The sequence below is a fragment of the Ostrea edulis genome, chromosome 2 (assembly GCF_947568905.1).
Source record: "Ostrea edulis chromosome 2, xbOstEdul1.1, whole genome shotgun sequence".
In the NCBI taxonomy this organism is placed as follows: Eukaryota; Metazoa; Mollusca; class Bivalvia; order Ostreida; family Ostreidae; genus Ostrea; species Ostrea edulis.
This window is the reverse complement of record NC_079165.1, coordinates 37,461,860-37,487,767: the sequence shown is the minus strand read 5'-3', so window position 1 is coordinate 37,487,767 and position 25,908 is coordinate 37,461,860. Positions and strand designations below refer to the sequence as shown.

The following is a 25,908-nucleotide window of genomic DNA, read 5'->3' as shown; positions in this document are numbered from 1 at the left end:
TAATCATTGCCCTGCAATTCTTATTGACAATATTCAAAACGATTTTTCCAATATATCCCAATGTAAAATTTTCATCACCTATTGTAGCCCTACTCAACCCCTGGGGACTATGATTTGGACAAACTTGAATCTTCATTATGTCAGGAGACTTCCATATAAGTTTCATCTTTTCTGGCACAATGGTTCTCGAGATTAAAATGATTTGTCTTTTCTTGATTATCTCCCCTCATTTCAACAAACTTCACCTACAGCCTGTAAGGATACTCTATGTAAAGTTTGGTTGCAAATAGCCCAATGATTTTAGAGAAGAATATTGTGAAAAGTTTACAATGCCAACGAAACCACCGACAGTGACAGACAACAACAGTTTTTACCAGAAAACTTCACAGGAGAATTAATGACATTTCAACATTCGAAACCTAAAAACAAATTAATTAATGAAATGTCTAAAATCTAAAATACCACCAAGTTCTTTTCAAAAAGAAAATATCTATATTAACAAAAAAAAACCTGTCACTCCCAGTACTTGTTTATTCATACTTATATAGAATATACACAGTACTTAAAAAACAATGTTTGTACAATACAAAATGCTTCTCTTTGGAATGTTCAGTTTCACATAAATAGGTTCCAACATAATATACTATAAAATATCAACTACATTCTCTCGGTCCTTGATAAAACAATAGTTGTAAACTTCACAGAACCTGTATCCATGATCACTTTCCTATCTACATGTATCAATCTTGACATGTTAGTATCAGATATCAAGACATATAATTAAAAAAAAAAAAGGCTTTTAATACTGTTTTTAAAATATAATTTTACTTGATTGAATATTTTCATTGTACTTAATGTTATAATTTTTCCTGCAACAATATCTCTTTTATATCCCTCTCCTAGTTATATCTAACACATATGATTACTCTGCCTTACATATAACATCACTCTGTTAGAACTCCATTATTCTGCACTTTTAAAATGAAAATAATGTTTTTAAATCATTTGTTTTGTAAATATTGACTGTATAAATTATTTTAAAAATCCAAGAAATTTAGTGTCAATTGGTACAACTTGCAGATTTGAGAGGCTGTAAATGTGATGACTGGTAAGTCTTCGATACACTACTTGTAAAATAGATTAGAATACATGCATATGTACAGGAATATTATCTGTGATTCTGACATTAGGATAAGCCCCCACCCCCCACACATAGAAGAGGGAGAAAACTTTGTTGGAAATAGCTTATAATTCACGTAGGAAATATAGGAAAAATTGTCCCAGAATGCTGTTTCAGCTTCACTTCCCCTCCCTAAAAACTTTTGCCTCCTGCTTTTTGAAACTGATTTCTACACGTTTGTATTTCACTGTATACTTGTATTCATATTGTGATAAAAATATTTCCACATGAGATACATGTAAATATCAAGCATGATATTTACTCACTTACACAGCTTTAATAAATGTGCCATTTTTACCGATCCATAATAAGCACCTGATTCTGATATACATGTAGGTAACATATAGATATGATAGTGAGGAATATACAACAATATTAACATATCACATGAGAAGTCATATTGCACATAATATAATATCAAAACAGGTGAAAACAAAAAACAAAAAGTTTTGGGTGATAAACTACACAATCTAAATAAAATTAGACTTGTAAATTCCACTTTTCTGTGATACACTCCATACACAAATTTAAAGTGAAATGGAAATTACAATACTAGTTTTAATTAGATTGACAAACCAGAATACTTGTCTTTAGGTGGTGGCACATAAGATATTATACAGCACAAAAGTAAATCAAAAACATATATATCTGAGATCCACACAATGTGTATAGTATATAGATTATTACATGACATTCGTGTCCTATATATCAGTTAGACATTGACACAATGCATCAGCTCAAAAGCCACCAGGCTTGAGGCACCCAGGGCTGATGGTAATTCTTTTATTATATGATTGTAGAAAATGTTATACAAGATATAAAAATATTCCATTGATTTAGCATGATTGCCTCTCATAAAACCCAAGACTGTTGGAAAGGAATGTATAATACAGCTAAAGATTGTTTTTAAAGAGGAATATATAACATTTGCTATCGTAACTGGGAAGTGTACTTCTGGTATTTTATTGGCTTATAAGGAATAGGGCACAAAACAGAATATTTTCTGTTAGTACAATATACTAGCATAAAGTCAGCCTGGAGTCTTATAAGCTGGATTAGTTTTTTTCTTTACATTGCTTTGACCCCTAAATAGCTAATTTAACGCAACATTTTTCAGATAAGAATTTGAAAAATGTGGAATTAATGGCTAACGCTAATTCCTCATCTGAAGCTAGTATTCTTGAACTACATTGTATATGATTATAGATTTAAAAGGGGGCCGTTATATCCTACAGTACAGTGTACTTAAAAGTTGCTCTACCCTAATGTGTTAATCCTTAATATCTCATGTTTGTAGTTTGTATAATACTTTTCATTGATTAAGATTTAAAATTTCTTTTTAACATCCACAAATTGTCCTTCAAATTGGAATCTTCATTTATACAATTATTTTTTTTACATCCATGGAACAGGTTCTTCAAAAAGATAAAACAAACATGTCATACAATTCTTTTTCCATTCATGAAATTGTAATAAATTGTCTGAGAGTACAAACAAACGTAACCAGATGAAGAAATAGGACTCCTTAAAATTATTCTCAATCTTTACATAATTCTTCATATTCATTGAATTTCGATCAAAATGGCAGTGAAAACAAAGGTATAGCAGTAAACTAAAAAACGAACACTTATTGAATAGATAGGCTTTACATCTGTGGCCATTCAGAAAAATATTCAAAAGCCCATGAAATCTTTTTGACAGTATTACTTTCATATTTTGAAAATTAACATACATGTAATAACCTTATGCTAAAACAAAAATCACAATTTAAGTACGAATTTAAAGGGTTTGATATCTAAGTACCTAAACAACCAAACACTAAATAAACAAATATGTATGTATATGCTTTCATATTAGCAGCAAGTGCATGTACATATACAAAATTTATGGCAATGTGAGTATTACTGGCTCTTGGCTATACACTCTCAATAAGTCAAATTCTAGTGATGTAAAAATAAACTATTAGAAAATTATATAATACTGACCTATAACTAAATACATGTACATTCAGTGTTGGAATTGAGGACCAATGCTTGAGAGGAGAATCAACTCATTTGAATAAAAAAAAAATTTCATTTGCAAGTATGTAGAATCAGTGCTTTTTTCAGCTATTTATAATCTTGAACTTGGAAAAAATATATGCATATATAAACCCCCTCCCCCTTTTTGATGGGGGAAGGGTTCAATTTATTTTTGTGGTTTTATTGAAGAGGAAATCTTGTAAATGTAAAATACAAAGACTTTCTGAGAATTATTCTGTACCTTCTCATAAAGCATTTACTCTCCATCAAAACTATATTACATAGGTTCTTTTTAGAAATATGCAAATTCACTCCCCTAAAAACTGCACTCTGAAACACTTTGTCCCCTACAGTCTCCAATAGTTCAGTGTTATTTTACTTCAAACCTCATCATAAATACTCACATAAAATGTAAATCTAATCGTGAACTTGAATTTTCAACATGTCAAAGTTATAGTGGAATTGTCACAGTTACACTTAGGAGAGAAATTGACAGGATGCACTCCAACTGCAGAGTAAATTAAGAACAATCTGAATCAGAAAAACATGGTTGAAATTCACTGAACTGTAGTGTCAGATGAACAGGATTAAATGTATTTTGTAATTGACAGAAAAACACAATAGACCAATAAACAAGTGCAATTCTCCCACCAGCATTTGGGACACACAACTGAAAATCACTTAAATATTTCAAAAGACTTTATGTCCAAAATCTTGCTCTGAAAAATATACCAGAAACATAATTTTTAGATATGCTCATTTAGTTCATAACTGTTTGTGTCTACGGACTCAAATTCATCATGAGAACCTCATCAATTCGGTGAAAAATAAAATTCTCATGAATGATATGCAATTTTCAGTACATGTAAGAAAGAAACTTGGACAGTAAATAATTATAACTATTGGGTCTTCTAAATGGCTACAATATGGCTGTCACTGAATCACATTTGATATATCACAATAAGCTTTCAAATTAATCACAAACACTGACATACATATACAAGCCGGAAAAAGTGTACGCTTTTACCTCCAAATCTTTAAGTTTGTATTTCATGCGTTACACTAAATATCTTTTGAACAACGAGCCTAATGTACAGCAAATGATCTCTTAAGCCTAATGTACAGTGAATGATCTCTTAAGCCTAATGTACAGTGAATGATCTCTTAAGCCTAATGTACAGCGAATGATCTCTTAAGCCTAATGTACAGCGAATGATCTCTTACGTCTAATGTACAGGGAATGATCTCTTACGTCTAATGTACAGTGAATGATCTCTTAAGCCTAATGTACAGTGAATGATCTCTTAAGCCTAATGTACAGTGAATGATCTCTTAAGCCTAATGTACAGCGAATGATCTCTTTAGACTAATGTACAGTGAATGATCTCTTAAGCCTAATGTACAGTGAATGATCTCTTAAGCCTAATGTACAGCGAATGATCTCTTAAGCCTAATGTACAGTGAATGATCTCTTAAAAGATATACATTAACAGAGAGACAGCAATCATTTCATATTGAAGAATTTTTTGATCAGTGAGACATATACTAGTACATGTATATCAATTGATGGAATGTGTTTCATCAACTTGTGCAGCATCCTCTGAATCACTTGAATCTGTTTCCCCTTCAGATTTTTCAATGATTTCTGTAACAGTATTAATAACATCTGCTAAAATGTCTTCCTCGTCCATGTACACCTCTGGCTGTTTAAAGGAAGTAGATTGATCATTGTATGAAGATAAAAGTCTATGTTTACCCTCCATATTTGTTGCCTTTAATGTCTCTTCCTCTTGCTTTCGATCAGATCTTGAAGGATCCTGCATCAAATGTGAGGCATCTTCGACTTGCATCAAATCATCCACCACCCCCACGTGTACCACATCATCTTCTCTCTCAGGAAACAGAGCAAAGTCCTCCACATTTTCCTCTGGAGAGCTGGCAACTTCCACCGAGATAGCAGGGCAACTAATCTGATTTTCTTCCCTAATTAGACTCTTTGGGGAATTAGACTCGCTGCTCTTAATCTCCTCTACAGGCTGTTTATCATAGCTAGCAGATGACGATTTAGTACCAGCTCTTCTCTGCTTTTCTTCTTGTTCCTGATCCAGACAATATTGAAGTCCTGCACAGTAATGTAACATCATCATCATCATGGCTTCCACTTTCTCATCAGATTTTGCAATCTGATGACGTAACAATTCTTTCTGAGCTTGATCGATGGTCTCTTCTTCTGCCTTTGTTAATTCATTCTTGTTTTCAGATTCTTCATCTATTTCCCTCTGTAGTTTGGAAACCTGAAATGTAATACAACAAAGGTCAACTTATCAAATGATTCATTATTTTGTGACTAAAAATGGGTTTACACCTACATGCTGTATATTAAAATGTTTGTCATAAAATTCCCAATCAGTATAGTGTGTTTTATATTTCTATGCCCCTTTTGAAAAAGGGGGGATATTGTTCTGCACCTGTCTGTCAGTCTGTAGACCAAGTCTTAGTCTTATCCGCTCAATATCTTAAGAACCCTTTGCTTGACAGACATCAAACTTGGTACACTGGTGCATCCCAACGAGTAGATGACCCTTTATTACTTTTGAGGTCACATGGTCATAGGTCAAACCACTCTGGACATAGGAAGAATTCCTTCCTTGACAGATATCAAACTTGGTACACTGGTACTTCATAAGGAATATGAACCCTATTGATTTTGGGTTCACATGGTCAAAGATCAAGGGTCAATCCACTCTGAACGTAGGCAGATACTGTCAACTCAATATCTTGCAATGTTTTGTTACTACTATCAATTAAATGATACATGTGTATTTGTACCACAAAGGGGGGGGGGGGGGGGGGGGATACATGTTTCAGAAACATTCCTTGTTTTTCTAAAATCGCAGTTTGTAAAGGGCACAGAAGGCACACATGACCCAAGGTAAAAATGATGCAAATTACCTATCTTGATTTTTATTGTACAGGTTAGTACTTTATAAAATTTAATTATGATGTAACCACAACAGTTGATGTCATTTTCATATGTCTTTAATATCTGTTATAAGACCAGTAGAGGATTTATCAACACCAAAACTACAAGGAAATGTTCTTGAAAATGCTAGAGAAAACAACATCGGCCATCTGCATGAAACAGTGTGCCATTCTGTGTTAATCTAAGGAAAATGCTGACAGAGACCAAAAGAATGACCGAGGAAGCCAAAAATAATCAGAACATTTCTAGATCCTTAATCTACAAGTGGCATAAACATTTTTTTTCGATGGGGCATGTTATTTAGCTGACGCTGAAAGAGGTGGAAGGCCAGTGTTATGCAACAAGCAGATGAAGTCCCGTATTCATGACATCACCATGAAAGACAGACGTCTTATGGTTGTGTTGATGTGTTACATATACAAGTCGCTGGTTCACAATATTCTCACTGAAAACTTTTGTATGAGTCACATGTGTGTTAGGTGAGTAGTGAAACTCCTACCTGATGACCACAAGACAAGAGACCCACAGGCCTTATTGGTTACCTGAGTATTACTTAAAAGTATCACTTGCCACAAGTGTTATGAAATCTATAGCAATTCAACATTCAAGCAAAGGGTTCTTTAGATATTGTGCGGACAATATCTTATGTCCAGAGAAGTTTCACCTTTGACCTTGAAATCAATAGGAGTCATCTACTCCTTATGTTGAACCAGTAAACCAAGCATGATGTCTGTCAAGCAAAGGCTTTTCAAGATATTGTGCAGAAAATATTTTACTGTGTCCAGTTTGACCCTTGACCTTTGGACATAAAAATTAATAGGAGTAACTTCTTAGGATAAGTCAGTATACCAAGTTTTATATCTGTCAAGCAAATTGTTCTAAAGATATTGAGCAGACAATACTTTATCATGTCCAGTATGACCCTTAACCTTTGACCTTGTGATCTCAATTTGGGTCATCTACTCCTTCAGCAGAACCAATGTATCAAGTTTGATGTCTGTAAAGCAAGACATTCTTAAGATAGTGAGCAAACACTATCTTACAATGTTGCATTTGACCCCTTACATTTAACCTTGTGACTTAAAAATCAATAGGGGTCATCTATTATCTAGTAGTAACTACTTCACCTTGTAGTAAATGTCAAGAAAAGGGTTCTTTAGATATTGAGTGAACAAGACTTGGTCTATAGACAACAGACTGACCCTTGACCTACATGTATGTCCTTGTGACCTCAAAATCGATATTCTAGGGGCAACCACTGTGCCAAGTTTGGTTATTGTCAAGCAAATGTTTCTTTAGATATGGAGTGGACATGACTTGGTCTACAGACCAACAGAACGATAGGTGAAATGATATGCCCCCTCTTTTTCAAAAGATAAAAATGTTCAATTGTTAATGGAGGACAGATGATGACAGATGCAGACCAATAGCAAAAGGTCATCTGAGTTACTCAAGTGACCTAAAATGGTAGATGCCGTGCCGTCAAGTCAGGCTTTTTTTTTTGCTTAAAAATTCCAAGCTGGGGAGATGAGTGGCTTGACAGAATCCTTTCCACTAACAAAACTTGGTTACATTATTTTGATCCAAGAAAAAAAATAATCTAACATTTCAAAACACCAAAGAGAGTAAAGATCTCAAAATCTACTGGAAAACAGATGCACATATTTTTCACTGATCAACACGGGATGATTCTAATGCATGCTGTACCCTTCAGCCAGACAGTGAATGTGTCATACTACTCCCTGTTGGGTCGTATTTATAAAATAACTTAACTTCAAAATTTGATATTTTGAATTATTACCTAGTATATAACTATCCTTTAGTTTAAGAGACTTTCTTTATCATTCTCGCCTTTATCAGATTTTTCATACGTTAAAGTATGCTAATCTATGTTCCATGATGATAACAGAACTGAATCCATGACTAAACTTAAGGAATATGTAACTTTCAACATCGTCGGATACCCACAGCTGATTTCGTCTTCTACTCATCACAAGTAGAAGATGAGATCACCCGTGGATATCCAATGATGACTTTCAGTTCAATTTTTCTTTCCAAAATTTTACATTTTTATTAGGAAAACAGAGCAAGGTTACCATGGCATCTAGTTTAGCTTTCCTCTCCTCTAATGACAATTCTGCATACAATTCCTTCCCCATTTCTTTAGCAGCCATGACCACCATTTCATCCAAGTTCTGTCCCTTCTGCTTCTTTCTCATCCCACTGAGAATATCCTCCATTTCTAAATCTGAATCATCCGAAGTGTCGTAGTCTGAATTCACTGAACTCCTACTCTGTAAACAAAACTCTCAATTACTTTCATCATTTCAAGTGCATTATCTAAAATTCAAATACCACTACTGCAGTAAACAATAATGCTTTTTTGAATACAAGTACAGAAAAGCAAAGCATTTACTTGTCACTGTGTTCCCTAACCATTTTTTTGTTAGAATTTTGTAGAATAGTATAAAAGGATTCAATTGTGTTGGTCTCCTTAAATGTCTTTTGAATCACACAGTGTAAATTACAGAGTGTGAAACACTATGTCCATAGTGAGTAGCCAATTCCATTTCCAACTCCCTATTAAATTTTCCAAACTGCCATTTTATATTTTGCATTATATAATGTAGCTCTGACCAGTGTTATTTATTATGTACATATATTGATACTGTTCCTCATGTACCATTAATGGTTCGAGAGAATAAACTGAACTGGAAAAACATGTACCTTGATGCTAAACTCATCTGACTGAGGCTTGGGTAAAGTTGTGACAAAGCTTTGAAGTGACCCAGCTGAATGTGTCTGTGTCACTGAGGTGGAATCAGCAATATGTGCAGCAGTGCTTTGATTGGTCAGGCTGTCTGTGTTGGGTGCTGAATTGCGCCTTCGCCCAAAAGTGGGGCTGATGTTTGGAGACAGTGTATAGGGAAGGACCTGGGTTGGGGTGGAGGGTTTGTGAAGGGAGGACTGTGGTTTTGATGCTGAAAAAGCCCAGAATGAATTACTAATGGATGACTGACATGGACCCATCGTTCACTTCTTCTTTCTGTGAAAGTTAAGATGATCCACTTTTGATTACAATATTTCAAATTTAAATACATGTATAGAAAATCATAAATTGATGAAGATTGATTTCCTTGCACCTATTATTGAAAGATCTTTCAATTAATCATTTGTATATGTGCTGCTAAAAAAAAATAATTTCCAAGATAAAAAGCAATTTTTGTTTAGTATTTGTCAATTAGTCCAAAAGACAAAAAGTCTCCATTTTTACGTAGGCGATATGACATATTTTGAAAAGTGGTGACATTCCAACAGAATAGCTGATCTTTTCGCAAATCAAAATTACAACTACCACTACCACTTAAAATAGTCTTACTTGTCTTTTTCTGTTTAAATTTACTCAGAATGCCTGTGCCTCTCTCTGCAGTTTTCACTTTTTCTCCTTCTGCCCTGATCATCAGTGGTTTCCATGGTGCCTTTGGATCTGACCTCTTCATTGGCCCATGCCTAGCATAATATACATGGACTTGTATTTTATCAGTACTTAGAGGTACATGTGGAACCATTTAAAACTGATTTTTTTCATTATAAAATTGATGATTTATGGTTTTATGAATACCATAATTTTGAAACTGTCAGTGGGAAATATTCATGTAATTCAAAATGCCCATTTTTGACAAATGTTAGTTTAATTAAAGTAATGACACTTTCTCAAAGTTGTACTGCCTTCCAAAGTAATCAATCAATCATCATATCAATAGACAATTTCTTGTACAATTAACTCGTTTGGTAGAAAATACAAGGAATTTGATAATACCTCACATCTATTAAAGTATATTTTCACTCGCATTATTAATAAGGTAAGGAATCAGCACCCTACAAATTATTGTCCTACGTCTTTACACACAGGATACGCAGGCCAGCACATTAGGGTGCACTGCACGGCATGCTTGTTACATGATCATGTTGACCAGGGATATTACGATAACAACTCTCAGCACCTGATTTAGACCAGTGACAAAAATTATTGATCAGTGTACTTCATTATGTTAAAAAAAACCAACTCAGGTTTTGTTAATTAACCCCATACAACCCTGCATGTTGATTACATGTTAATCAGTTGATAGCTTGGGTATAATCATTGATTCAGAGTGCCAACTACGAAAGATCACAGTCGAACTAGTACCTGTGCATTTTAAAATGAAAGTGTTAGGGATGATAATTCCAAGAATAGCTATGCTCGACCGAAATCAAAAGTAGGAATCACGTTGTAATTGAAAAATGTAGTCGTTGAATAAAGGTATTTCATGAAATTATACAAAAATTTTGTAAAAATCATGGTCGTTGGTTGCGTCAGATAGGTGGTTGTCTAATACAGGTACAATAGATAGGGTAGCGCCTCAAGGTAATTACAGGTGCTAATACTGACTGCTAATAGTGATCGAATGCCAATTTTTACATATTTAATGCAGTTTCGTGTTTGAAAAATGAGATAACAAAATGTTTTATATACATGTATGTACTGAATACCTAATGAATGTACATAATAAAGATTACTTCGTCCATCATAACCTCTGTCTTTTGAATAATAAACTTCAGCAAATTCAATATCAAGTACAGTAAATAGACGAAGCTAGAATCATTACGTTAAGATGAACTCATACCCCCAAATACTTTGAACAGCACTTTGTGATGGTTAAATTTTCGTAATCATTGATATAATCCAAATATACCGAAAATAAATTCACAGCAAATATTTCCACCTTTACAGTATTTCAGTCTGTATTCCATAAATTGTCTCATATTAAATGAGAAAAAATTACTTTCATTCCTTAAATCAAATTTCATCAGTCATATATTAGTACATTTTAAAACCTTCAGGAAATCTTACACTTACTCAGTGCAAATTGTCTCCATTTGATATTTGGCTGCACATTTCTTGTGACACTTCATTTCACACAGGCTACATAAAAATGCTTGTTTAAACCAGATCTAAGAGAAAAGAATTCAGAGAAATATGAAAATTTTCAAACAAATGTAATTGCAGTTTCTTCAAATTTAACTTTTTTTTTTATAAATACACATGTACATGACAATGTAGTCCTTTAATCTAATGTATGCATGTGTATAATTTACCTTCTTCCCACAGTAGTTGCAGTATGTTGCTGCATCAAAGTTTGTAAGCATCAAGTCATGTTTTCCCTTCACAATTCTGCCCATGTAAATAGATAGAAAAAAGTTATGTTTTCATCAAAGAGTATTAATCTACACTTTAATACAATGTTTTCATAACAACTGAAACCCTGTAGTTCATTAGGAGAATATTTGCAAAGAATGTTCATATATACATGTATCTTCCTATGTAAATCTTGATATCCTAATGTGGCCCAACCCTATACCCCAGGCTGCACGGTGTGAATAACTTCAATCTACACTACATGTGGACACTTGCATACATGTGCGGCATGATTTTATCCCTGTGGTTCTGAAGATTTTTTTTTAGATTTCCTAAATTTCCTTCCTTACTCTTTGATGGCATCTCCCAGGATTCCCTCCTTACTGACAGTCACTGGTTTTTCCTCTTTCTTCCTGTTTATTGGGACTGGTTCTGGGAGTTTCCTTGTTAACTGTTTGAGATCTTTGTCATTGAGATTATTAGGACTGTGAGAAAATTCCATAGTTATGTCGCCAAAACACAGACTGGGGTCAAATCCTGGATGTCCCGAGTAGGAGGAAAACTTGTTCCGACTGTAAAGCATTCAATTCAATATTTTTAATAAAAATTATCCACAGCTTTAGATATAAAATGCTTCACTGTACCGGTTTTTTGAGGGTCGTGTCTTTTGAGGTAATTTTCATCACTAGAACATTCATCTGACTGTTACTGTCCTCTGTGAAGAGTTTCTCACCTGGCCCCCGCCCTAGCCTCTGTAGGTTCCAAGGACACAGTTTGCTGTGTATCACCCTGTAATGTCATCAAGCAGTCCAGGCATATGTCTAGCAGAGAGAGGCTGACCTACAAATACAGGATACAATACAATGTAGTCATCATTTCTCTTTACCAGGGTACACCTTCTGACTTTATGCAAAGGGTTTTTACACGTCTCCCTTTTTGTACGCTGGTAATTGTATTGCTTTTGTTATTATTGTCTATTAGTATTTAAGATGTACCGCTACGCAGAAATAAGATGTGTTGGTCAAAGGTCAATGTTAAGGTCACAAGGTCAAAGATTTTAGTGTCAACGGAAAGGTCTTGCCACAATGTTCGTGGGTAGGCATAATTTTGCTGGTTCGTGGGGACGTAATTTCGTGGGTAGGTGATACAATATCACTAGGAGAGATAAATCTATTTGGTTTTAAAACAATGTTCGAGGACACATAAATTCATTAGTAAAAGTGACCCACGAAATCCACGAACATCAATCCCCCACGAAATCCACGAACATCAATCTCCCACCAACAATGATGATTCCACAGTAAAAGATATGTCCCAGGTTAAAGTTTTAGCTACAGATAGACACACATACAGGCCAAGAACTAGATTCTCCCAAATCTTCGATTCCGGGGGCATAAAAAGAAAATACATGTAATACATAATATAGAATCAAACAAGGGCTCTGCAATGATGACATCCCACTGCAAATCTCAACATAATACAGCTGTCTAAACTAAAAAAAGAAATTCTAATTTGGCATATCTTAAAAAACAAAATTCTCTTCCAGCCACACCAAATCATCTCCACAGTGGTATCTAAATCTTTCTCTGATAAAATACTCTCTTTCTAAAAAATTACCTGTCCTATGGCAAAGACCTTAGATGGTTTGATGGTTTTGTTCTGTTTATCCGTTTTTTCTGGTATTTTACAAGATACACAGACATTCAGAAACTTCTCATCAGCACGAACATTGAATGTAAATGTCTCATTCCACACAGGGTCCTACAATAAATGTAACACGATCAATTCATTACAAGTTTATCATGCAATGGATTTCCAAACATAATCTTTCACTGGTATAATATCACACAATATTAACTTTCCACAAAACAGGTTCCAGATGAAAAACCTGTATCTATTGTTCTACAATTACTTGCTAAATCACAATCCATATTGCAAAGTAGAAAAAAATTATGTTCTGTTTCTGTAAAACCTTTCTACAATAACTTTGTCACACATACAGTAATTATGAACGTACCCAGTAGTCCTCTAGTCTTACTACATGTACACAGATCTTGACTGACACACGTGTAAGACTGTAGCATACAGTGATTTATACTGCTAATGAACAACAGAAAGCTTACACTGCAGGAGGGAACCTCAATGGTTTGAATGACATCGGTGTTATCATCTTCATCTTCAGGTTCTTCATTCATCATTATATCAGCTGATTCCAAAGACTGTGTGGAGAGATGATTTCAGTATAGTGTATTAATATGCACTCATGTACAATCCTGTTGATAAGTTGTTAAATCAAGTTTCATTACATTTCTCATACAGTATGCCAGCATACCTTTGCAGATGATACATCACTCTGACTCCGCCCCTTGAGATCCATCCCCCCATTCAGGGATGATCCTGAGGGTGAGGTTCCAAGATTAGACAGGTTCTTGTCTGACACATTCCTTCTGATTGGCTTAGGACTAATTTGTCCTGCTGGCTGTAAGTTAGCAGGTGCTTCGTGTATGGTGTTACTTTTCTGTCTCCCTCTTAGAAGAGTCTTCCCTTTTCCAAGGCCAGTGTTCACAAAGTCTAGAACTCTTTTCTGTGGACTACTGGAGGGGGATGGTAAGGTATAGGAACTTTTTTCCCCTTGGTGAGTATTTATACTGATGTTGACAAAATCTTCTGAACTCTCGGATGTTTTAGTTAAGTCATTCTGGGTAAGATCCTAAGAGACAAAAAAGGCCTACCAATATATGTATATATAATCTACTTTTATCAAAATGAATGCAATTCCATCACAAAATTATATCAGAGGTTAGAAAGATGGGGAAATGTATATTATGTCTATAATGCTTTAAGAAGTAGTAGTAAGAATATCTACTTGATGTTGAATGTTAGAGGAGTGCAACAAGACCAATGATATTCCAGTTCAATGTATTCAGTAATACAGTAGTGTTCAAAGGTATGATTAGCTTTTAAATAAACCAATCTTTAGTAAAAAAAAAAAAAATGGCTCAGCTCTGACAGTTGCAGATTATGTGAAAATGAAATTTAGCTAAAATATATCACTGCTAAGGTACATGTACATGTTTAATATGCCTGTCTGGAATTATATGTACATGATGCATATCTCTGTTTCAATACTCGAAGTCACAAGCTGTGGCATTGTCATTTGCGATTACATTGGAATAAATTGACTGTATGATGCACGACCTCACTAAGCACATTGAATCTGTTAAAAATTGAGGTCAACTTTACCTACTTTTGGGCTGTGAAACACTGTTACCCCAAGATGCATTGACTTATAAGATTTGATGATCCTGGGTTACACAGTGTGTAAGATACAAACCATACATAACTTCACTGTAAATTCAAAATTGAGGTCACCACGACCAGCCTTTAGGCAGTGACACACCGTTACCCGATTATGTATCAACTGATCAAGTTTGATTATTATAAACGATTTGACCTAGAAACACTCTGATTATGGATATAGTATCAAATTTCAGAAGTTGGTCACAACCTACTTTTGGATTATAACACACGTTCAACCAAAGATTCATCGGCAGACCAGGCTTGATGGAGCTACGCTCGGACACAATTGTATAGCCATAAAATTCCAAAACGAGGCAAAGTGACCTCCTTTTAAGTTGTGACACACCTTTCCCCAAGATGTTTCAACTCCCAAGTTTGATCGCCCTGGGCCTCACAGTGTGAAAGATATGATTTGAACACAACTGAATAGCCATAAAATTCCAAAATGAGAAAACAGTGACCTCGTTTTGGGTCACAACACACGTTCTGCAAAGATGCATCAACAGACCATGTTTGATGGCCTTAGGTCTCAATGTGAAAGATATGATTCGGACACAATATGAGTATGTATAGTCATAAAATTCCAAAAGGAGGCACAATGACCATTGGCTGATCAAGTTTGACAGTCCTACTGGTAGGCCTCACGGTGTGACAGATATGACTCCAACATGAAAACGCTAACAGAGAGACAAAAAAAGGGATGGGAAAGGCCATGCTATAATACAGTCCAAAAAACAGGGACAAAAAACGCATTTCATACCAACAAAAATTAGCCTTATACATGTACATGTAAGTACTGTTTTTGACTGGCCAGCAAGATGCTGACAGGCAGGCAGATAAATCCACTGTGCTATAATAGATAAAAATACAAATTCTTTACATTTTGAGGGGACTGTAAAATCAACTGACCTTGAGACTGACATTATCCTCTGTAATTTGAAGGTCAAGAGGGGGGTGGTTTTTTATCTTTGCTCTTTCTATCCTCACTGAAACCCTGCAAAAATACATTTACAAGTTGATTCAAAATACAATTAAATTTCAACTTTGATTTATCTTAAAGTTATCTATTATCCGAGTTACATACAAATGTATTTTTAAGATATAATACTGTGTGATGTACATGTATATATACATGCAGGTTGATGCAATTATATCAGTGAAACATCAGTTTTACTCTATTTACATTACCTTTCTCCAGCACTTTTGAATAATTTTGCAGCTTGCTTTGAAGTTGTCACTTTAACATTGCTGATAAGGGACAAAATATCTCCCTGGAAAGATAATTTTAAATTTAATGTATAATCTGACTGAATTGGTTAGAAATGTGATAAAATAATTGGTTGTTACATGTACCTTTCTGACGTCTGATTGGTCAGCAGGAGAGCCTGGAGTTACACAGTCCACCATAACAACATCCTCATATTTATCCAATAAAAATTCCTAAAATCAAAAAGTTTTCATCATTTCTAATATTCAGGATTTTCTCTCTCATATTTTCCATATTTTATCTTTTTCTTTACTAAAGAGGCACTTCAAATTGATATTCTATATCTAGAGTTTACGGACACTACTGTATATACAAAGTCTATGGACACTAGTTGGTACTGTATATATACAGAGTCTATGGACACTAGTTGGTACTGTATATATACAGAGTCTATGGACACTAGTTGGTACTGTATATATACAGAGTCTATGGACACTAGTTGGTACTGTATATATACAGAGTCTATGGACAGTAGTTGGTACTGTATATTTAGAGTTTATGGACACTAGTTGGTACTGTATATATAAAGAGTCTATCTTTTATTTAGAGTTTATGGACACTGGCGAGTATATTCCACATTCACTTTATTACCTCCTTAAATATAAGTCCTATAGATTCCGAGTTGCCTTTTATGATCTCCACATCTTGAATTATCCACACCTTCTTCTTCTTTTCCAGCAACTCAAGCCATGGGCAGCTATCTGTATAAAATTTAAATTATGTTTCACAACAAATGAACTTATACAGGCTGATGTACGGCAAGGTTTATGCATGTCATGATTGATGAACAACTGTAGGCCATCCAATGGCTGTATGCTAAGCTCACTTTTGCCTTCGACTCAAACTCAGTTACGATTAAAAGGCCTGAATCTTCAGTTTTCTAAATATAGATACAACTCACTGACATCACTGATATTCACCAAGTTGTTCAGTGAAATTGGTGTATACAAATTTACATATATGTACTGGCATTCATTCAAATTACCAAGACTTTTTAAGAAATGAATTTTCTGAAAATAAATGGGGGTATGAACTTCACATCAGCATACTTATGAAGCATTCTCAGTCCTTAAAAGAGATGTATCATATTTGCCATGATTATATGCACATTGTTTACAACTGCATCACATTCATGAGGAAATGACTTTCATTAAAATTGGTATAGATATCAAAGGCAAGAAATGTAAAATACATGTACAGTGTATATGTATATAAAAATGTCTTGCATACCAATTGATAATGTGCAGTAGAGAATGGAATCTGATGGAACATCAATCAAGCGTGAACAGCATTTAATCGTCACAGTTAGCTTCCCATGACCTATTTTGGTGCCATTTATGAAGAGATCTTTCTGTGGAACTCTGGATGGTGGGGGCGTAAAGAATGGCTTCATCCTGAACTTGTAGTTAGGCAGTGTGTGCTTCTTCCGAATGGTTCTTCTAATCTGAAACACAACCAGCCTGATCTGTCACGTTATGAAACTTTCAATCAACAAAATTTGTAAATTATCATTTTAATCAAAAATTTCCAATTCAATAAAAGCCAATGAAAAAAATGCCATGCTAATTTTCTGAACAAAGAAATCATGGCAAACTTCGTTTGTGCACATAAAACACAATGCACTATATACTCTTAAAGACATTACACACATTAGGTCTTTTTCATATACACCTGAACTTTGATAGATGGCAATGTTTTAAGAATTTCATTTCATATTCACTCTAGACTTTGCAAGACAATGACTGTGTCCCTTACAAAGTGAAAAGGCCCTGTAAACAGAATATAAAAAAAGAATAGATTAAACACGATCACATCTTTATTGGCAAACCCACCTGTTTAATAATCAGGGAAGTCAGTTGTGGAGTTGCCCTCCCTCCATACTTTGACTCCACTTGGAAATCAATATGCGGCTCCTCGTAGAAGGAGAAGGACCAGTGACTGTAGGGTTTGTGTGAGAACTGCAGCCTGGCCCTCCCCTGAAGGTTTGTGACCGTGACAGACAGAAACACATGCTTTCCCAGAACTAGGTCGATTCCTAAAGACAACTGGAACCCTCCCCGATAATCTAGGTCAACTTCTATATCTAATTTCTGTAAATTATAGAAATATGTATTTACATGTATATCTTTATAACTATAGGATGCAATTTTTCATTGAAATAACCGGGTTTATATTTTCTAAATCTGATGGCAATATTTTCCAAAGTAATTTTTTTTATCAATCATTCAGGATCAAAATAATGTAGTATATATATTGATTTTGAATGATTAAAAAATTCGAAGTATTCAGAGCATAATCCTCTGTGCTTTTAGAAAACACTGCATGTGTACATCTACTAACAAGAGTACCACAAATGATAAAATATACGCCTGTCGGACAGTGAAATTCAACCTGGAAGCATATTGTGCACTCTGACTATCCAGTTGAAATGCAAATTGAACTTGTATTCCTCCAAGAGGAAGCCTGTAACTAAATTTCAGGGCAGTATCTGTACCCTTAATATAAAAAAGCCACGAAAAATGTTTGCCTACTTTAAAGTCCTAATATTAGTAGGTCACAGACAGACAGACCAATCCTGCTGAAATGCACACTAAACTTGTATTCTTCTGAAAGGAAGCTTATGTGTAAATTTCAGGGCAATATCTGTATCTGGTAACGAAAAAAAGTCCAGAAGACTGTTTGATCTACTTATAGCCCTAAAGTAGGTCAAGGATGGACCAATCCAGCTGAAATGCAAATTCGCTCTTACAATTCTTGAGGGAAAATTGACAAAGTTGTACATGCATCCGTTACGAAAAAAAGTCTGGAAAACATGACTACAGACGGATAGCCAGACAGACAGACGCACGGACCGCGCTATAACATAATGATGGGCATATAAAAACTGTCAAAAGAAAACTTACATCTATTGCATCATTTTCTATTTTAGTATCTTTGACTGCTACAGACTTTATGACAGGAAAGGATGGTCCTAAATTGAATTCCTGAACCTACATTGAAATAAAAGCAATATATGATCAGAAAACAGTCAGAATACCATGAAGACTAACAAGATGGTGCATATTCTTATTCTGTCTCGTTAAATTCAACCCCGACCTCACCCAGTACTCCCAGTCTATCTCATCAGGTTAACTAACCTCAAGGCCAGCCTAAGTCAGTACTCCCTGTCTATCTCATCAGGTTAACTAACCTCCAGGCCAGCTAAGTCAATATTCCCTGTCTATCTCATCAAGTTAACTAACCTTCAGGCCAGCTAAGTCAATATTCCCAGTCTATCTCATCAAGTTAACTAACCTTCAGGCCAGCTAAGTCAATATTCCCAGTCTATCTCATCAAGTTAACTAACCTTCAGGCCAGCCTAAGTCAATATTCCCTGTCTATCTCATCAGGTTAACTAACCTTCAGGCCAGCCTAAGTCAATATTCCCTGTCTATCTCATCAGGTTAACTAACCTCCAGGCCAGCTAAGTCAATATTCCCTGTCTATCTCATCAGGTTAACTAACCTTCAGGCCAGCCTAAGTCAATATTCCCTGTCTATCTCATCAGGTTAACTAACCTCCAGGCCAGCTAAGTCAATATTCCCTGTCTATCTCATCAAGTTAACTAACCTCCAGGCCAGCCTAAGTCAATATTCCCTGTCTATCTCATCAGTTAACCTTCAGGCCAGCTAAGTCAATATTCCCTGTCTATCTCATCAAGTTAACTAACCTTCAAGCCAGCCTAAGTCAATATTCCCTGTCTATCTCATCAGGTTAACTAACCTCCAGGCCAGCTAAGTCAATATTCCCTGTCTATCTCATCTAACCTTCAGGCCAGCCTAAGTCAATATTCCCAGTCTATCTCATCAGGTTAACTAACCTCCAGACCAGCCTAAGTCAGTACTCCCTGTCTATCTCATCAGTTAACCTTCAGGCCAGCTAAGTCAATATTCCCTGTCTATCTCATCAAGTTAACTAACCTTCAGGCCAGCCTAAGTCAGTACTCCCTGTCTATCTCATCAGTTAACCTTCAGGCCAGCTAAGTCAGTACTCCCAGTCTATCTCATCAAGTTAACTAAACTCCAGACCAGCCTAAGTCAGTACTCCCTGTCTGTTTTGTCAGGTTAACCCCCAACCTTAGCTAGTTCTTTCAACCTGTTTTATCGTACTAACCCTAAACTAAATCAATACTTTCAGTCTTTCTTGTCAGGTTAATTGCCAAACCAAGCCAGTACTCCCAATCTGTTTCATCAGTTCAAACCCTAACCAATTAAGCCAGTCCTTTTTAAACTTGGGAAAATGGAGACAACATGAAAAAGGTCCATTGTCCTAGGACACAACTAGCAACATCATGTGATCATGCTGGGATTTTAACTTTATTTTTTCTTACAGGTATACTTTCCATGAAAAGCCAGTGTATTTGAATCATCAAGATGCTTAAGATCTACAATCCTGAAATTTGTGCAGGGCTTTGTGTTTATCAGAATTTCATTTTAAAATCATACATAAATTATGTACATGTACTCCTTAACTGTATAATTTCAAATCCAACAAATCTTGATATGCTGCACTATGTATAATATGAGAAAATATTTTGCATCCAGATGGTTAGAAGAATAGAAATCCTAGTAAAATTTTCTCTTTCAAAGTGGTTTCTACATGTATTTGTGATTTCTTTTTCATCACAAATATATTAATCTTTTAAGAATGACACCACAAATTCTAAGGCTTACATATTAAAGATGTTAAAACCTAAGTTTTACAGTAAATGGAAGTACATTTTTAATTTCTACACTGAAAAGGAATTATAAAAACAAAGAGAACAAGAGGTACTGTGAGCAATGCTCACTAAGAATACCCCCCGCTTACCCCAATCTCCCAAAGGGTGTTGGTAATAGGTATAAACTACCTCTTTTCTGAGTGTAAAAAACAAATGGCATGACAAACCGAACCATATTGCTACTTCGATGTCCAGTGCGTGTGACCTTTGACCTTTTGACCCCAAAATCAATAGGGAACATCTTCATCCCATGGGTAGTCCATATGTATGATATGGTGACTGTAGGTGGAAAGGATAACGCTTTAGAGCCCGGAAACCATATTGCTACTTCGATGTCCAGTGTGCTTGACCTTTGACCTTTTAACCCCAAAATCGATAGGGAACATCTTCATCCCATGGGTAGTCCATATGTATGATATGGTGACTGTAGGTGGAAAGGATAACGCTTTAGAGCCCAGAAACCATATTGCTACTTCGATGTCCAGTGCACGTGACCTTTGACCTTTTGACCCCAAAATCGATAGGGAACATATCTTCATCCCATGGGTAGTCCATATGTATGATATGGTGACTGTAGGTGGAAAGGATAACGCTTTAGAGCCCGGAAACCATATTGCTACTTCGATGTCCAGTGCGTGTGACCTTTGACCTTTTGACCCCAAAATCGATAGGGAACATCTTCATCCCATGGGTAGTCCATTATATGATATGGTGACTGTAGGTGGAAAGGATAACGCTTTAGAGCCCGGAAACCATATTGCTACTTCGATGTCCAGTGCGCTTGATCTTTGACCTTTGGACCCCAAAATCGATAGGGATCATCTTCATCCCATGGGTGGTCCATATATATGATATGGTGACGGTAGGTGGAAAGGATAATGCTTTAGAGCCCGGAAACCATTGCGTCTACAGACGGACGGACGGATGGACAGACAGACGGACAACCCAATTCCAGTATACCCCCCCCCCCACAACTTGTTGCGGGGGGGTATAATAAATAGGGTCATAGTGTTTGTAATTGAGCTACAGTGTGCTAATCTTGACCTTTTTGCTCTTAAAATAATTCACATAAACTCCATTTGTAGGTCTCAACATTAATAAGCATATATACCCCCACTTTTGTCTCTGATTTTGTAAATGGTCATGCAGATTTATAATGAATATTATTTTCTTCAGACTTACAATGTACATGCTCAAGACATTCAGTAAAAATGCACCACAGCATGTAGTAATTAATCAAGCTTACTGATATTTGTTCCAAAATTCTGCCAGCTGTTTTCTGCATGAGCTCTGCAAATTCTGTGTTCATTTTCTTGATTACCCATCTGTTAAAATCAATATAATTAATATGATAAACTAAAAATTACTATTACATAAGTACCACTGAAAATATTCAACATTTTTCCATGTGTCTATCAAGAATTGTTGATTGATTGTACATTGTTTAGTGTCCCTCTCAGGAATATTTCACTCATATGAAGACATCACCATTGTTGGTGAAGGGCTGCAAAATTTAGGCCTATGCTCAGTGCTTATGGCCATTGAGCAGGGAGGGATCTTTATCATGCCACCCCTGCTCCCTGCTGTGACACGGGACCTCAGTTTTTGCGGTCTTATCCAATGGACTGCCCCATTTAATCGCCTCTTACGACAAGCAAGGGGTACTGAGGACCTATTCTAACCCGGATCCCCACTGGATGTCAATCAAGAATTAGTTTGTCAATCTATTTAGCATTCTGGCATCTGCACATATCATTCAAGCAAATCAACATATACTGTAGTTTCATATTTCAGCAGTTTTAATATCTGTTTACTAAAAAAAATCTACTTTTGTCTCTTAACATCCAAATATAAACCTTCTGGTTTGAACAATAACATTAAGAGATCACAAGCTGCTGGAATAACAAACATTCAGCAACTAGAAATCCTACATTCTCCATCAACATCTCCGTAAGAATTGAGTCTCTTGTCACGGCCAGTCATTGCTGGTATTACCTTACATGTAGCTAAGAGTTTTATAACATTCAATCATTATACCTTTTTCTTTTTCTTTTTATAACGAAACCAAAACAAGCAAACAAACAAAAACCCACACACACACAAAGCTTATTACATATAACCTATTTGGAAAAGGTATTGGTAGATCTTGTCAATAGAGCTTATTTTCAATTTCAAAACACTAAATAAGTCCTTAAAACCTAAAGGCATAAGATTGGTTTCCCTCTGTTATTCCTTCAGCTTCCAAAAGATTCACCCAGTAATTATTACCTTCTAATGATTTTTTTATCCTTCAGTTCTCTGAACAGAAAGCTGATGATCAAGTTCAAGGCCAGGCAACTTTCTCTCTGATCTTTCTTGAGAGCCTCTTTTAGTGCAACCAATAAGTCCTTAAAACAAGACAATATTATATTAAGCAACCCAACACCGCAACACCATATTAATGATATTATATCACAACATTTCAACACTAGATCACGTATGGTAAATAAATTTGACCATAAAGTAATGTCAATCAGCTTTCACTGCTTTTCAGGGATGGTAACTCTTCCATGCCTATATCAATGACGAGAATGGGACATACTTGTATTAAGGGTCCCTATACAACAATTATTACAGGTATGAGAAAAATTCAGTTACAAATAGTTTTTCTATGCCACAGTCTTGCTTATGATTAAAATTAATTTTAAAGAAAGAAAATATTATATTGCTAAAGATTCAGATCTATGATATTGGTCACATATATCAACTTCATTCATTTTTACACTCAAAACTGTTAGAACTGATTTTGGATTCCAAATTTCCTACATAATTGTTTGTTGTTTTGCCATCTTTTTAAAAAATACCTAGTACAGTACACACATTTAATTTGACATAAAATACATAATTTATTATATCGGTAATGCCTTTTCATTTAAGGCCAATTCAACTTAATTAGTAGATTATCATCCAGGGTCACGAAAATGTATGGGGCGGGTGGGAGGATTTTATTTTTTAATTTTTATTTTCTGAGAAGAATATGAAAGACAAACGAGTTCTTCAAGATTTACGCCTGTAAGAACGCGAGAAATTAAGAAAACCATATAGATCTATTTGCTAAACCGGAAATGTCAAGAAGTGTAAATACCAGAGTCGGACATGAAAACTTTCCGGAAATCGCAAGTTTGGCAAAATAAAAAAAATCAGGGCGGGTCAATTTTTGAGGGGCGGGTGGGGATGATAATCTATCAATTAAGTTGAATTGGCCTAACAGTTAAACTTGAACACAGTAAACATGATAAAGTTCTCTAAATAACATTATGAATATATTTTTTTAATTTACAAATTAAGGTTTGAAAGTAATATTTTTATCGAAATTCAATTTCACTATTCATTAAAATCCAGCTGTGACGTCACCCTATTGTAATAGCACTCCATTATTTTTCAGGAATGGAGAGTTTCAGACAACAACTTAGTAATGTTCTATGTAGCTAAATTTGACTTTTAATAAACAAGTTCCCCCTAATCCCCTTGGCCTTTGTCACTGTTTTAACAAAATGTAAAGAAAAATATTCAAATCAAAACCCAAAGGCACAGATGGGAGTCGAACCCAATACCTTCCACATTAAAGGCAGAAGTTCTATCCACTGAGCCAATGCAGACAATGACAACTTTTAAAAATTAAACAATAGATGCTTCATATGACAAAACTCTGTACTAGTATTATATATAATTCTGATATTAATAGTATTTTTATAATTTATTGAAAGAATTTCCTAATATGAGTTACAATTATAGTTACATTCAAACTGGGGTGGATTTTAAGTAGGTCAATGTCCTCTTTTATCTCCATTCCATCAAACAATGGACCTCGGCCCCTTCAGGGCCTGGGCCCCGTTACTTTTAAGGAATGGAGAGATACTCGGACATTAATCTATTTGTAAAGGCTTAATTCCAAGTTCTGAATCTTTGTGGTTATCTTGTACCTTTGGCAGCTTGAAATCTGTAAACTGTGGCTTGTGTTTGATTTCTTCTTCTGGAGTGTGGTTCAGCTGATATTTGATGAAGAGGAACTGAATGATCAGCGTAAATACGACTCCGAGAATAAAGGAACACAGAATAGCCGTCACCAACATACTGCTCTGTAATGTCTGCCCCTGGTAACCATGGTCTGGGTTAGCTCCGGATGGCAAAATCTATGTGGTGTACATTTTGTTAGGAAAAATATTGATACACTGCATGATCATCAGCCTCTGAAAAATAAAAAAATTTATATCTAAGAAATTTTATCTCCCAGTACATTAAATAATACAGTGCTAGACTATAGCCTATATTATAGAAAATGTGTCACGCTGACAGCTTTAGACCCACGTTATAAATCAATGTGATGCCTTTATATTTATATACATGTACATACTTATATACATGTACATACAGTAAAAGTGTAAGATAGTTATTTCCATAATAACAGGTATATAGCCTTTCTTCTACTATATGCAAGTTATATGTCCCCAATAGTAAATGAATTAAGGTATAAATATTACTTCAGATTACTTACTTTTGAGGAACTGAACATTAACAATGTTGTTTATATAAAACTAACATATATGAACTTTCCATCTTATTTCCTATATTGATTGAAAGTTACAAGTAGAAAGTGCAATGTCCACATATAAGCTTTACCATGTTGTTACAAGTATTTACATAAATATTGAGACCCTAAGTGACTTACATCATTTGCTGGACACCAGTAGCTACTGTTTGAGTGTATGAGTTCTAATCACGGAACAGCTTTAAACAGGAGGATGTTGAAAGCTGACTTCACTGTATTCACTTATTATGTAATGAGCATATCGACGGTTGGCTAGTTTCAAGTTAAACGTTCACAGTATAAAAACATTTCATGAATCGGACTGATAACATATCATGTATCGTATCATGTTTCATTGTTTACTACTTGATATAAAACACTTACCCATTCACAAATAAATCGTGTGGGCGGTTTACTGGTGGAGATAATTCGGGTTCCATTTTTAATAACAATCAAGTGCCCGCGTTCTTAGCAGGGAAGTATCTGTTAACAGTCGGAAGCAGATTACATTATTACGCTCATGAATTATTGCACAACGTTCAATAGGAACACCCTCAGATTCTCTTTGTAGGAAAATCGATCGTTTAGCATGTTACCACCACCTCTAGTATCTATAGTATATTCTTGCAACTTGTTTACAAAGGGAACTAAC

General features: G+C 35.2%; 1 protein-coding gene across 2 annotated transcripts; it reads right to left on the bottom strand.

The window, feature by feature from the left end:
• Window positions 1-513: 513 nt before the first annotated feature.
• Window positions 514-25,908, bottom strand: LOC125679104 (PDZ domain-containing protein 8-like). 2 transcript variants are annotated; one of them, XM_048918053.2, is made up of 22 exons: window positions 25,641-25,908; window positions 24,652-24,918; window positions 22,958-23,076; window positions 21,936-22,014; window positions 18,834-18,920; window positions 17,763-18,020; window positions 17,161-17,374; window positions 16,522-16,631; window positions 16,017-16,103; window positions 15,852-15,934; window positions 15,573-15,657; window positions 13,696-14,073; window positions 13,487-13,582; window positions 12,981-13,124; window positions 12,097-12,203; window positions 11,714-11,935; window positions 11,324-11,399; window positions 11,085-11,179; window positions 9,564-9,694; window positions 8,912-9,165; window positions 8,281-8,478; window positions 514-5,495 (listed from the first exon to the last, which is right to left on the bottom strand). In XM_048918053.2, the coding sequence occupies exons 2-22, from the start codon at window positions 24,799-24,801 to the stop codon at window positions 4,761-4,763; spliced, it is 3,708 nt and encodes a 1,235-aa protein (XP_048774010.2). In that variant the 5' UTR covers window positions 24,802-24,918; window positions 25,641-25,908; the 3' UTR covers window positions 514-4,760. The 2 variants fall into 2 exon arrangements, with proteins under 2 accessions (XP_048774010.2, XP_056009890.1); XM_056153915.1 differs by having other exon boundaries at window positions 25,398-25,902.

Bases quoted from the DNA above. Each gene is read 5' to 3' on its own strand.
- LOC125679104 (XM_048918053.2), bottom strand. From the start codon at position 24,801: ATGTTGGTGACGGCTATTCTGTGTTCCTTTATTCTCGGAGTCGTATTT. The intron at 22,015-22,957 runs GTAATAATTACT...TGATTTTAACAG, and splicing joins GATAAAAAAATCATTAGAAG to ATGGGTAATCAAGAAAATGA. The intron at 15,658-15,851 runs GTAATGTAAATA...GTATTTTTGCAG, and splicing joins TTCAAAAGTGCTGGAGAAAG to GGTTTCAGTGAGGATAGAAA.